The following is a 13,737-nucleotide window of genomic DNA, read 5'->3' as shown; positions in this document are numbered from 1 at the left end:
AGCAAATATTTATTTAAAATAGAATCCATTTAAATCGATACAACATTTCAAAGCTCAACTGCTTTATCCATAATTTTTTTAAATTCGGTTTTGGGCTCTTTAGCATCAAAACATATTACCAGGTTTATTTTATTCCGTCACTAGGGGTTCTGGCACGGCTATGCTTGTAATAGAAAAATTAAAAGGTCATTTGGTTCGCATATATATTTACAAATAATGGATGATGAATTTCTCGCTAATTTGCTATATTGATTGCTCGCCCATGTTACGGTTCTACCCTAATAACAGTTTGGTAATTTGCTCGTACTTGATATGATAATTTGCTCAGTAAAATGTTCTTAAAATTGGAATAGAAAAAGAACAAAATCGAATTTTCGAAAAATCGCTTTGAGGTGCTCACCCGTATGCTACAAACTAACTCTGTTAAAAATTTCATGAAAATCGGCCGAACGGTCTAGGTGCTATGCGCGTAACAGACATCCAGAGAGACAGATATCCAGAGACACAGACTTTCAGCTATATTAATAGTAAAGACTAAAACGATCCGTTATTTTTCGATCACACTGTGTTTACTCTGCAATACGAACTTCAATGGGGGAAGGCTCAAACTTTTCATTGATTGATTCCTTTGTATGCATAAGTCTAATTATTTTAGTGTTATTTTTTTTTTTCGTGTTTACTGCGAAGCTAATATTTTGGAAACGCACTTTAGTCTCATCGCTCCGCTCACCGACAAACGAGCAATTTTGAAAATATATCGTGACACCATTTGTCAACACATAAAGTAGATCTTAATGTCATGCAGGTGGGCTATTCCTGGCACATCAGCAGGTTATTTACTCAATATCATTTACCCATTGGCTTACTACTGGCCCATAGCAGACTGCGGTATTTAAATCCGTTATTGTATTGCAGGCTGTGTAATGGGTTGCGCAGCTGCAGTTTTTCTTTTTTAGTGTTCCTTTCCACAAATACACTCATGTCCAAAATTAAGGTCACAAATATGTTTTTCAAAATATTTCTAAATGACTATTAATAAAACTACTAAATTTAAACACATTATATTTTATATTTTGTGAAGGATCGGTAAGACGACTTTAACTTTTGGTTTGAAAAAAAAATGAAATTTCGAGTTCAAATTATGTTTTTCGCAGCCACGAGTTGCGACAAAACCCTACTCATTCTAGTTATTGTTTCTAGAAACGGCTCCTGTCCCCCCAAACCTGCCCCTTCTCTTGGGCGGTTACGTGTGTATAGTTGTGTATGCACATTGGCGTGTGCGCATGTGTGTAAAGGCGCGTGTGTGAATGTGTGTGTGTCTGTATGTGCGTGAGCGTGCGTGTGTGTAGGACATGGACGCTACCGACCCGGAGAAGCGGATTCCGGGGGACAGTGCTCAGGACCAGAGGAGTCGCGTCCTGCAGAGGACGGTGGGGTTGGAAAAGGAACGTCAAGGACGGTCAAGTGAAAACAATTAGCAATCGTGATTGCTCAAAAAGTTGTATAACATTAGATTTTGAGGAATCACTGAAATTAGACTGTTTAGGCATCTGGGATTTCAGCCTGAAGTTTTGTGAATCTTGCACTAAAACAAAAAAACTTAACCTGTTTGTAGTGAGAATAAGTTCTCATAATCGCTTAGAAAATCCCTTGAGATGGAGAGTTGTTGGCTGGCTATGAAGCAGTGTATTCTCAAGCGGAGGTGGCTCGATGGTTACATGTGGCATCAAAAGGGGTATCCAAGTTGTAAAATCAATTCAAAAAAACAAAACCAAAAAAATTTTGAATTCTGAAATTTTGATTTCAAATTATGTTTTTCGCAATCGGGTCATTCCATGTCAAGTGATCCAAAGTTTTTTCCCTCACCTTTTTGTATTTCTTTGAAATTTGGCTCATCGATTGTACCCTTTGAGGTAATCAAAAGTCCAAATTTTTAGATATTTATCTCCATTATTTTTTTATTTATGACACTTTGATTTTTCGAAAAACCCGCTTTTTTTCATGGATGCTTGAACATAAAATGAACGATAACTCAGCACCAAATATAGATAGAAAGATTTGGTAAAAAGCATTTTAAAGTACATTAGTTGCTGTTTAATGGAATATGCAACATGACTAATTTCAAAAAAATTTTATTTTTTAAAAAATAAAATTTAAATTTTAAATTTATATTTTTCAGAAAAGGTATAATGAATTTTTTTAAAAAAATTCTCAAAAAATTGTGTGTATTTTATCTTCATTTGTGCAAAGTTTCAAGTTGGGATCTCAATGTGATCATATTTTTATGAATTTTTAAATAAAATTTGAGTTATGAAATAATGACATTTTTCAGATTCTAACTAGTTAAATATGGGGTTCTTTTACTGGGGATGGTTTAGTAAGTAGTAATTGATCATGACTATACTTGAAATGAACTGACATGACTTTGTAGATTAATATCCCCCCCCCTCCGCCACACAACCACTTTTTATTTATTTTTTTTTTTTTTTCAAAACTGTATTTAAAAAAAAGCCGGCACGTAAGAGTTATAACCATAATAAACTGGGACGCACGCTGCTAAACATCAGTAGCGACTAAAGCTTATAAATGGGGGGGGGGGTCATAAAAACTAAAAGTCAGAAAAAACTGATGAAACCAATCATTTGCAGCTTTTTTTTCTTTCGGAAAGTGGGACGGTAGGGGGAGGGGGGGGGGGGGCAATCTGGAATGAAACATAACATGGAAGGTTATGCTCAAATTAGCAAAATTTGTTTGATCTATAACTGCTTTTAATATATGCATAAATAGATCTCGCTTCATTGATCTCGTTTACAAGTGAAATTAAAAGAAATCTAGCATTAAAGAAAGGAAAAAACAGCTGCACTCGAAATGTTGTAGAAAGACAGACATATGACCTGATAATTAGATTTATTTTTATTTTAGTGTAAAAATGAATGAAACAACACGGGGGGATATTTTGCTGTGATCTTGGGGCAAACTATTTCTTTCCTCCATCCAAAATTAAAAGTTGGTGCAGGGGTAAGGGAAGAAGTGAATCATAACTTTCCTTATCAGATAGTGAAATAATGAAGTACACTTTGTGAAGTTCGGATTGAAAAAAAAACACTTGGTCTGAAAAAAAAAAAAAAAAAAGCATCAGGTGAAGCGTGATACTAGTATAGTGTTAATCGTATGTGTGAGTGAGTGGGGGGGGGGGGGGTAATGTACTTTGTCTTGCTTTAAAGAAGAACATTTACCAGCTTTTAATATGTTTTCTATTCATTTTTTTTTATTTTATTCATTTGTTTAGTTTTTACATTTTGAAAATAGTTTTAGAAAAAAATAAAAGTGGTGGCCCGGGGGGGGGGGTCTTTTTCTTACTTTAAAGAAGAACATTTACTAATTTTTAATAAGTTTACTATTCATTTTGGTTTTTTATTCATTTATTTATTTTTTACATTTTGAAAAAAGTTTTGAAAAAAAAAGTGGTGGTGCGGGGGGGGGGGGAGGTGCTTGCCAATTTACAAATTCACGTCAGCTCATTTCAAGCTTAGTTATGATCAATTACTACTTACTAGACCATCCCCAGTGAGAGAACCCCATTTTTAACTAGTTAGAATCTGAAAAATGTCATTATTTCATAAGTCAAATTGTATTTAAAAATTCATAAAAATATGATCCCATTGAGATCCCAACTTGAAACTTTGCACAAATAAAGATAAAATACACAAAAATTTTTGAGAATTTTTTTAAAAAAATTCATTATACCTTTTTTCAGAAATTTAAATTTAAAATTTAAATTTTATTATTTTTTAAATTAAAATTTTTTTGAAATTAGTCATGTTGCATATTCTATTAAACAGCAACTAATGTACTTTAAAATGCTTTTTACCAAATCTTTCTATCTATATTTGGTGCCGAGTTATCGTCCATTTTATGTTCAAGTATCCATGAAAAAAAGCGGGTTTTTCGAAAAATCAAAGTGTCATACATAAAAAAATAATGGAGATAAAAATCTAAAAATTTGGACTTTTGATTACCTCAAAGGGTACAATCGATGAGCCAAATTTCAAAGAAATACAAAAGGGTGAGGGAAAAAAATTTCCCAAATTTTGGATCACTTGACATGGAATGACCCAATCACGAGTTGCGACAGTACCCTACTCATTGGTTACTACCTTACTCACTTGTTTCTAGAAACGGCTCTTGTCTCTCCAAGCCTGCCTCTCCTCTTGTGTGGTTACGTATGTATAGTAGTGTTTGTGTATGTGTAGGCTTGTGTGTGTGCGTAGACCTGTGTATGCACGTGTTGTGTGTGTGTAAAGGCGCGTGTGTATGAGCGTTCGTGTGTGTTGGACGTGGACGCCGTCGACCAGGAGAAGATGCTACCGGGGCACAGTCGAGCCTGCAGAGGAGGTTGGGGTTGAATAAGGAACCAGAACGTCAAGGGCGGTCAAGTGAAAACAATTAGCCATCGCGATTGCTCAACAAGTGGTACTGTAACCAGGACGGCTGTCACAGGGCAACGACACCTGCACAGTATCGCTATTTGGCATTAAACGTACAACGACAGAAGCTGTCAATGACTCCTTAACTTGGTTGTGCCTTGCTGCTGCGTCTGGAATAAGACTTTCCAGAAAACAGTATACAAACGTCTAGCATAGAGGGCGCTTTATACACGATGACTCATTCAGTGCGTCGCCTTGACTGCGTCCAACAGAAAAGCCCGGTTGTTGTGGAGCTGAATACATAAGTCTTGGTAACAGCAAGAATAGAAGGGTTCTCTTCAGTGAAGAGTGAAGATTCACTACCCAGAATGGTACTCGATAAATCTTCATTTGGAGAGAGTGAGGAGTCCGATATCATCTCTCCTATGTAACTGGCTAAAGCTGGCATCCCTGAAAATTAATAGATGCGTCCATTTCAGAGTCTAAACCAGAAGTTTGCCTTTGTATCTCATCGGTGGTCGGACTGTAGCTAGATTTAATGTTGTCACGCTCAGAGGGAAAAATTCCTCAACATAAACTGAGAACTGAAATGCATGAATGCAATTACACGACTTCCTGCTTTAATAGGTTCATTAACAAAAAAGTTGTGAGTTATGTTTTTCATAATAGACAAAATACAAGTAGACTTACATACATATACAGCGACATATATATTGCTTACCACAATAAGATAATATCACAAGACGAGTTCGTTCTTCAGGTGGAGCCCAGTCCTTCCAAATTCCGATGCAGGCAGAATTCATTGACCCCTGCCCAATAGGCAATAAAAAAAAACTTTAAAACCAGGCACATAATATATATGGGAAGAGTGGACACAATGAGAAACGAAAATTCAATTACGTTTTTCGTTATTTAGAAGCACATAATTCAATTTCTTTTAAATGGTACAAACTTTGTCATGGTAATAGGTATTATAAAAGTGGATCTAGAAAACAACGACGAATCCACATAAACGAAAAAAATAATAAAAGGAAATGCAATTTTATCTCATTGTTCCTCCAGTAAGTGGGACCAGTGAGACACATATTGTTTGAATAAGCAAACTTTGAAAGAATCTAAATTTACCTGGAAAAATATGAATGATCGTTGCCGTTTGACTTTAGTATGAGCTATTATTGCCTTTGGCAAAGGTAGATTTCATGGCGTCTTGGATTCTGGATTAGTAAATTGGCTTAAAGTGTGTTAAGTTATTTTTTTTGAAGAAAACAACATTACTTTCCGATTCTCTTAATAGCTTCTCCATCAGTACCAGATTTTTAGGTTTGGTGTAACGTCGTAAGAACATTTGGTGTTCCATAGTGTCCCCACATAAGGGAGACTACGGAGTGCAACAGCAATACGGGCCTAGTAAAAAAAGGAGCTCGTTATAACCCATTGTACTTGTCCAATTGATAGTGACTAGTCATTTTTAACCCCGGTCATACAAAGGAAGGGGGTTATAAGTTAGTGCAGAAGTTTTGTTCAACCGATTAACCATGAATGTATGTGAAATTCTGCAAAACTTATGAAATAAACATTTAACAGCAAGAATCTGATGATTGTTTACTTTATTTATGAGAATACATGGGCAAAACTGTAACAAGTACAATGTGAAGTGCATCCACGTTGCCAAGTGGACGACAAAAAAGTAAGTATAGGTTTTAATTGTAACACTCTTTCGGTTCAAAAATAAACAAAAGTAACATGGAAATGTTTGAACATCATAAAATATAACCTAATGTTTTGTTGATCCACCTCTAGCTTTAATGACAGCTTGACATCTACGGGATATTGAACGGATGAGTGATTGAATGTATTCTTTACTGAGTTCATTGTGCCAGACACGAATTACTGATTCCCGGAGTTTTACAAGTGATGTGGCTTATGTTTCATCACTTCTGCACCCATTCTATTCCAACAATTTTCGATCGGATTTAGATCGGTGCTGTTTCCGGGCCAATTCAAACTGCTGACCTCATGCTCATTTTTCCATTTCTGAACCTGCGTGTGAGTTTAGAGAAAAAAAAATTACTTAACCCCATGTCAATTTAAGTCTAATGACAGGATAAAGGTTTTTAAATTGTTACTTACCAGTTTTGCCCTATGGCACGGAGCAGAATTATCGTGGAAAATGACGTTTGGAACTGAAATAAAGTAATCCCGGATAGTAGGGAGCAGTTAATCTTCCAAAATGCCAATATGGCCTGAGCGTTTACTCTTCCTTGCACAAAGTGAAGCCCACCAACTCCTTCATCAGAAATACATCCCCAAATCATCTGAGATACGGATGCTTGACTGAATGTTGAATGCAGTCGGGATGTTATTCCTCTCCTTTGTGGCGTCTAACTGTTTGCTGTACGTCGAACCCATGCAGATTGAATTTTGACTCGTCCGAAAACACAACTGATTTTCAATTATCGGTTCGTGGTGGACTTACTACCATACCCGCACCACACAGTCGTTTTCGTACAGTAGACGTGAATGCGTGAACACCCGATTCGTTTTCCCATGCTGTTCTAAGGTCTGTGAAAGATGATTGTCTGTTCCGAAGACTAAGTCGTATCAAATACCTGTCCTGCGCTGCATTGGATATTCGTGGACGACCTTTGCCACTCTTTCTTAATGTGCTTCCGGTGCTCTTTAGCTTATTCAGTAGTCGAACAACAGTCGATTGCGAACAGTTTATTCTTTTTGATATGGAACGTGACGACAATCCTTCTTTGTCCAATGCAACGGTAACACTATTCCTTTGTGGTGTCAGTTGAACATATTTCAACATACTGTAACTCTTAAGTCCAGATCGTAAATGAATGCGTCGAACGTTCAACTGGTTTTGTTTATACAGTTAGAAGGATGATGCAATCTTACGCAACAGAGCTTGCGTCATGTACCGATGCCAATTTGTGTTATATGATGCAAGAACCGTTAAATATTTCATAATTACTTATAAATGCTAAAAATATTTGGATTTCGCGGGTGATGCAATTTTTTTTGCCACCACTGTACTTTTCCGATTGATAGTGACAAGTCATTTTTAACCCCCGACACGCAAAGGAAGGTGGTTATAAGTTTGACGTGGTGTATGTCTGGGGCACTCTAGCGGTTAAGCGGATGGACCGATTTTGAAAAAAAAATAATTTTTTTTTTCGAAAGGAGAGTTGGATCGAGAGTGTTCTTAGCTAAGTTGCGTCTTCAGATGGCATTAATTAACAAATATATTAATTAAAAACCTCTAAAAGGTTTTCCGCGATTTTTTCAGGGAAAACATATTTAAAAAATCAGTACCAAATGAGGGTTTTTTTTTTTGAGCCTGATAGAATGTACTTGGAATTTATATGTTATACAGAATTAAAACTATAACGTTTTTTAAAGCAGATTTTAAATACGGCTTAGCCTTTATTCACGCGACTGGTAATCGAATTCATTGTTGGTCGACAAGGAAAGAAAACGCAATGATTACAAATTTTTTTCTGTTGTCAATTTCTATTTGTTAACAAATAAAAATGCTTGTAATTGATTTTCGATAGTTTAAGGTTTTTAAAAGGATTTTCAATCTTTTGATTCTACATTTGCGATTCAGTAAGGGGGTTTCTAAAATTTTTTATTTGAGTTACTTGTCCTACATTCGATTGAGCTTGTTTAACTTTTTTTGCAACAGAAACATGACACAAACAAACGGTATTTTTATTGTTATATTTCTATAATTATGGTATATTAAAATCAAAAGCAAGATTAAATGCGTAGCGTAACTAATATATATATATTTTTTTGTATAATCATGAACAAATCTACATTGACTAAAAAAGGCTTAGTTGTTTAAAAAATATTCACAGACGACAGGAGGGGTGCACATTTGTATGAATATTTGAAAAGAAAATTGTATTATTGTAAAAACTTATTAGAATTACTTTATTAGTTATTGCTACTTATTACTTATTTGGAAAAAAAATTGAGATAGTTATATAAAATCTTTGATACATTGACATATTTTTATGAACCCACAAAATTTCCACATGAATAAATATGGGTTTTCACTTTTCAAACAATATTAGCTCATCTAAAAGTACTAAGGTCAATACAATTTCCCATATCTGAACATAATTCTTTCACTAATATGGGCAAGAGTTGTCATATATATCAAATTCTTGATATCTATCAGGTATGTATGTATCATACATGTTCAATATTTTAATATTTATGTAAATCGTTCACTATTTTCTACTGCTACTTATAAAAATGCTACGAATTAAGAAATGTATAATAATATAAGTAGATAGAAACATCATTTAACATTTTTCAAATAACACATTTGTTATACAGAGATGCGACATCGATGAAAAAACATCGATGTTCAAAACCAGTACTGATGGTGTGGATGCATCCATCAAAAAGCATCGATGCTTTGAAGCATTTATTTTCACTTAAACATCGATTTGTTTTCAGTAGTACATTCGTACAGAGTAAATTGTAACAAATGCTTTTATGGGAGAACTAAGCTGAGAACCAATACATAGTTGAACATACGAAAACAGAAAGGCTATAATAGTGATAGTCATCGATGTTTTTAAAAATCGGCAACAAAGTCACACCCTATTTCGTTGTAATTCTTAGGTTTTTTTCTTTTATTCGTTCTCTCCCCCCCCCCTCCGCCTTAAAAAAAGAAAAAAAAGAAAAGAAAAAAAAACCTTTTCCCTCGCGGAGACAATCCTGCAAGTTTTCCACGTTTAGAATCAATTATAAACAAGTTATTAGTAGTATTACCACTGTGAATCCTTGCAAGCAATTCATTATAATTATTCCAGTAGTATCTTCATGTATAGTCAACGGAGTAAAAAAATGCAGAAAGGATGTGATGAGCATAGAAATGGTTAGCAACCTGTAATAGAATAAGAATGCAAAATTAATGACTTTACACCTCAAACGATTCAATTAAACGTCCTGTTTTTTAACCAAGTAATTAGACAATAGACACCTAATACGTACGCTAAAGCACAAACCACGAACATTTTTGCTTTACAGTTCAGGGTATAGTTATAAATCGTATTTGCACGTTCTGGCGCATACTTCCCATCGAAATATTTACAGGGGTATGTTTCTCTTTTTTCGGGAACCTTCATGGCATTGAGGGGGGTGGGGGAGTGCACCATTGCTCATGGGGAAATGGGTGCCACGCTTAGTATTTTCACTAGTTCAGCGCTTCTTAATTTCTTTGATTGTTGGAATCCTTTTGAATGCTCATTTTTTCTCGTGGAACCCCTGGTTTTTCTTCAATAGTCTGCATTGGCGTAGCCAGGGTTCTGTTTCGGAGGGGGCCTAGGTCCCCCATCAAAGACACTATCCCCCATTAATTATTTGAGGCATCAAACAGAGTTAGACCATTTAAAAGCTCTTGACAAGTACTTCTCCTTAAATCGATCCTCACCCGTTAAATGCTGAAATTGTCTTTTCAGCTGCTGCCATAAATGCTCGTAGAGTGGTTAGCTAGTTAGTATCAAGAGCAGACTATTTGAAATTGACGCCAAAAATCGTAATTTAGCCAATATTTGGTACATAAAATACACCGCCAGCTCAGTCATTCATCCGAGGACAGCAGTTTCGTGCTTATTAGCACTTATCTGCCCGGAATAGGAAGTGACTGCGGCGGAGGTGGAAAACCTCTTAAGGGAGCCAAGATATCACAATAAACTGGTAGGTAATATAGAATTAGCACTGACCAGACAAGTGGGTGAAGCAATGGTTCGGTTCTAAGTTAAAGCCCTATAGCCAGGCTAAGGCGGAAATACATAAAATACAGCGGCAGCTAATGGTGTATTTTATGTATATCTGCCTTAGGCCCTGGCTATAGAGCGGTAACTTACTGAAAATATTTGGTAATGTAGTAGTGAAGGGGGTTTGAGGTGCCTTCCCGAAATGTTTTTAACATTGAAGTCATTTTAAATCTATGTTTGGTGATATTAAGGGACCAATTTCTTCTTCCAAAAAACTTTTGAAATTTAAGTTTTTAAAACGTAATTTTAGGCTATCTTTGGAGACATTAGTTAAGAAAGAGATGTTTTAGAATTGATCTCGGAAAAATTTCGAAGTAGAAAACTTTAGGACATACTTTTTTGGCAGCTTAAAGTTTTCATTATTTTTGGCAACAAATAAAATTATTCCTATAGTGGCTAACCCTGATAAGAAATAATGCTCAAATTAGCATACGAAAGTAAAAGTAAATTTATTTTTAACTTTGAAAACTCGTTATTTTTATCAAATTTTCAAGTAAAAAATTTGACAGATGAAAAGAAGACAAACAAGTCTTATGGAACCCCTGAGAGAGCTCCGTGGAACTCTGGGGTTCCGTAGAACACAATTTAAGAATCGCTGCACTAGTTGAATGAAGTAAAACAACGAACATCGTAAATATTTTTTTATAATAAACCTCACATTTCATTTTTTTACATGGTATGCGCAAACATTTTCCAAGCAATCTATAAACTTGATACATATGTTATATAAAATGTATATAAGTTAATTTAAACACAATCGATTGAAGAAGAGTTTAATGTATGCATATAAATAATAAAAAACTTGCCTTATCTAAAAATAACTAAAACATATAAAGAGTTAAACCTGCCATGATCTAATTTTTCATGGAGAAGGAGTAGTGATCGTACTTAGCCTACTTAAATAAGAAAACTCCAAAAACAAAAAGTTCCGTCCAGAACTAAATGAGCCTACTTTCCCTTTTACCAATATCGACTTTCTTGTATCTAATCAGTATTCTCTAAATTAGTTAAGACTGCAAATTATGCCAAACATGAAGGCGGATTTATTTCAAACAAATTTTGTTGGAACAATTTTTGATGAAGAACATGTACAGAAAAATATTTTTGAATTGAGCAGTTTTTCGTTCAGTTTCGAACAGTTCAAAAGTCCTCAACATAAGCGCATACGGGGAAACTAAAAGTCAATATAGATCCCCCACTTAAAGGCGGATTTGTTTCAAACAAACTTTGTTGGAAACAGCTCTTAATGAGAAAATGATTTTTTGATTTAGCAATTTTAAAGGTTTTTTTGAACAATTCAAAATTTTTTAATACTTACGACAGTGAGAAAATAATTTTTTGCCAGCGAAAAAATGAAAATATTGTATAGATTCTGTTTTTTTTTTTTTTTTTTTTTTTTTTTTTGAAGTTTACTTTTATTTTTTAATTATTTTTTTGGTAACGAGGGAAAATGAAATTCAAGACGCTTTATAGAAAAAGCTGAACAAACGATTACCCCCCCCCCCCTCTCTCTCTCTTTTTTGATATAATGTATTTATCTTAATGAGCTTATTATTTTCAATATTTTTTTGCCTTTTGAAAGCGATTAAAATATTTTTGTAAAAAATATTAACTGCTTTGTAATGTGCTACTGTTTTATTTGTTCGTTTATTTATTTTCTAAGTATATATTTCATTAGATGAGTGAGAAGCATTTTACTTCGAGATATCAGCTTAAATGTTAAAAAGATATGTTTGACATAATTTGCAGTCTTGGCTAAGTTAGAGAATATTAATTAGATACTAGAAAGTAGATATTGGTATGCGAAAAGTAGGCTCGGTTAAGCTGAACGGAACTTGTTCTTCTTTCCTTTACTTGTACGTGAAAGTAAGCTAAAAACGAATGCGCATTTTTACGAAGTTCAGTACAACCACTGAGACCAAATGAGACAGTGAGAAGCAAAGGGATGTTAAGTGGACATTTTCAAGTTTTGAGTAAAACGCGTTTAAAGATAACATCATAGGTAGGCTTTCATTGATTTTTACTTCCTTTTACAAAAAAGGAAGTATTGTATTCGCGAAAAAATTTTCACTCAAAAATCGACCTTAATTTCCATTTTGCTCACCCCCGAATGAATATTGAGGTTTTTTTTTTTCGAATCGACCACACGTGGAAGTGCCTAAGAAAGTATTGACACGCGAAATATCCATTTTGATGATTCCCGAATTAGTTACAACGAGTTTTCTCGTGACGTCTGTATGTACTTATGTATGTGCGGATATGCGTATGTATGTCAGATAACTCAAGAACGGTATGTCCTAGAAAGTTGAAATTTGGTACGTAAACTCCTAGTGGGGTCTAGTTGTGCACCTCCCCTTTTGGTTACATTCGGGTGTTTTTAAGGGGTCTTTGTTAATTTCGGTGTAAACTCAAGTGGTGTTACAATTTGGCGGGCACTTGGCGATATATCGTCAGTTGGTCGTCAAGTTTTGTTGCCAACTTGGCGACAAATTTGGCGATTTTTTTTAAAATCTGGTTTCAATTTGGCCACTGTTGGTGATATTTAGAGAGTAAACTATTGAATCACATTAAAATTACCAATAATGGGAAAATGACATTAAATTGGAGTAAAAGGAAGTCATGTGAGGCACACGTCAGCTCGTTTTTTTCCTAAATCATGCTGTTTAACAGCAACTACCAGGGCTACTAGAACCATCTCTTGCCCCAAGACAGAGGAGAGGTTCACCTACCATGTGTACTGGTTATCTCCAAATTTTTAATTTTGCCACTTACATCCCTTTGCTTCTGACTACCTCAAATGCAAACGAAAATCCAGATTAACCGGGCCGTATGTGTAATAAGCAAAGTAAATCCTCAAATATGATAACTTGCCGTTCATTTCTCGAAAGAAATACAGGGTTAGCATAGAAGAATATCCCGATTTTAAAAATTTATATTTCATCTATTACGCTTACCGCAATAAATGATGCACATAAAAATAAAAATAAACCGTCCAAGTTTTTTTTCACACACAAATGTTCGATGTGTGCTCCTTTCGTAATGCGACATACATCTATAACATGAATTTTAGAGTGTTTCACTGCTAGAGTTTTCGTAATGCTACACATATGCGATCCTTCAGTTCTTGCAAAGTTGTAGGCAATGGTGGTGTATGAGCAGTCTTTGACGAAGCATCTTAAAAAAAAAAAAAAAAAAAAAAAAAAAAAAAAAAACATGGGGTTAGGTTTGGGGATCTGGCTGGTCAACGCTTAATGGGTAAATTATCATGACCTGTATGGCCAATCCAGCGTTGCGGAACATCAGTGGCGCAGTGAAGTGGCGGGCTTGGGGGTAAACCCACCACCCAGAGATCTTGGTTTTAACATTGTTGCAAATCCTAATACAGTAGTTAATACACGTGTAAGGACTGTTGTGATCAAAAAACTTCTTCCAGAAGGAATTTCTGGCTGCTCTAGTGCAGAACTTGCACATTTAAGTAGTTGCGTTCTTTAAAAGAACTTTCA

At 35.0% G+C, this 13,737-nt stretch overlaps 1 protein-coding gene across 1 annotated transcript in view; it reads right to left on the bottom strand.

Moving 5' to 3' along the window:
• Positions 1 to 13,737, bottom strand: part of LOC129216485 (vesicular glutamate transporter 3-like) — a 48,289-nt gene that overhangs the window by 22,544 nt on the left and 12,008 nt on the right. The window contains exons 4-5 of the mRNA XM_054850700.1: positions 9,228 to 9,342; positions 5,149 to 5,236 (exon numbers count right to left, since the gene is read on the bottom strand). Coding sequence (XP_054706675.1) covers positions 5,149 to 5,236; positions 9,228 to 9,342 — 203 coding nt within the window. The remainder of the gene's footprint in view (positions 1 to 5,148; positions 5,237 to 9,227; positions 9,343 to 13,737) is intronic.

Source organism: Uloborus diversus, chromosome 2, assembly GCF_026930045.1.
Source record: "Uloborus diversus isolate 005 chromosome 2, Udiv.v.3.1, whole genome shotgun sequence".
In the NCBI taxonomy this organism is placed as follows: Eukaryota; Metazoa; Arthropoda; class Arachnida; order Araneae; family Uloboridae; genus Uloborus; species Uloborus diversus.
Note: the sequence above shows the minus strand (reverse complement) of the source record. Positions and strands in the feature narration are given on the sequence as shown.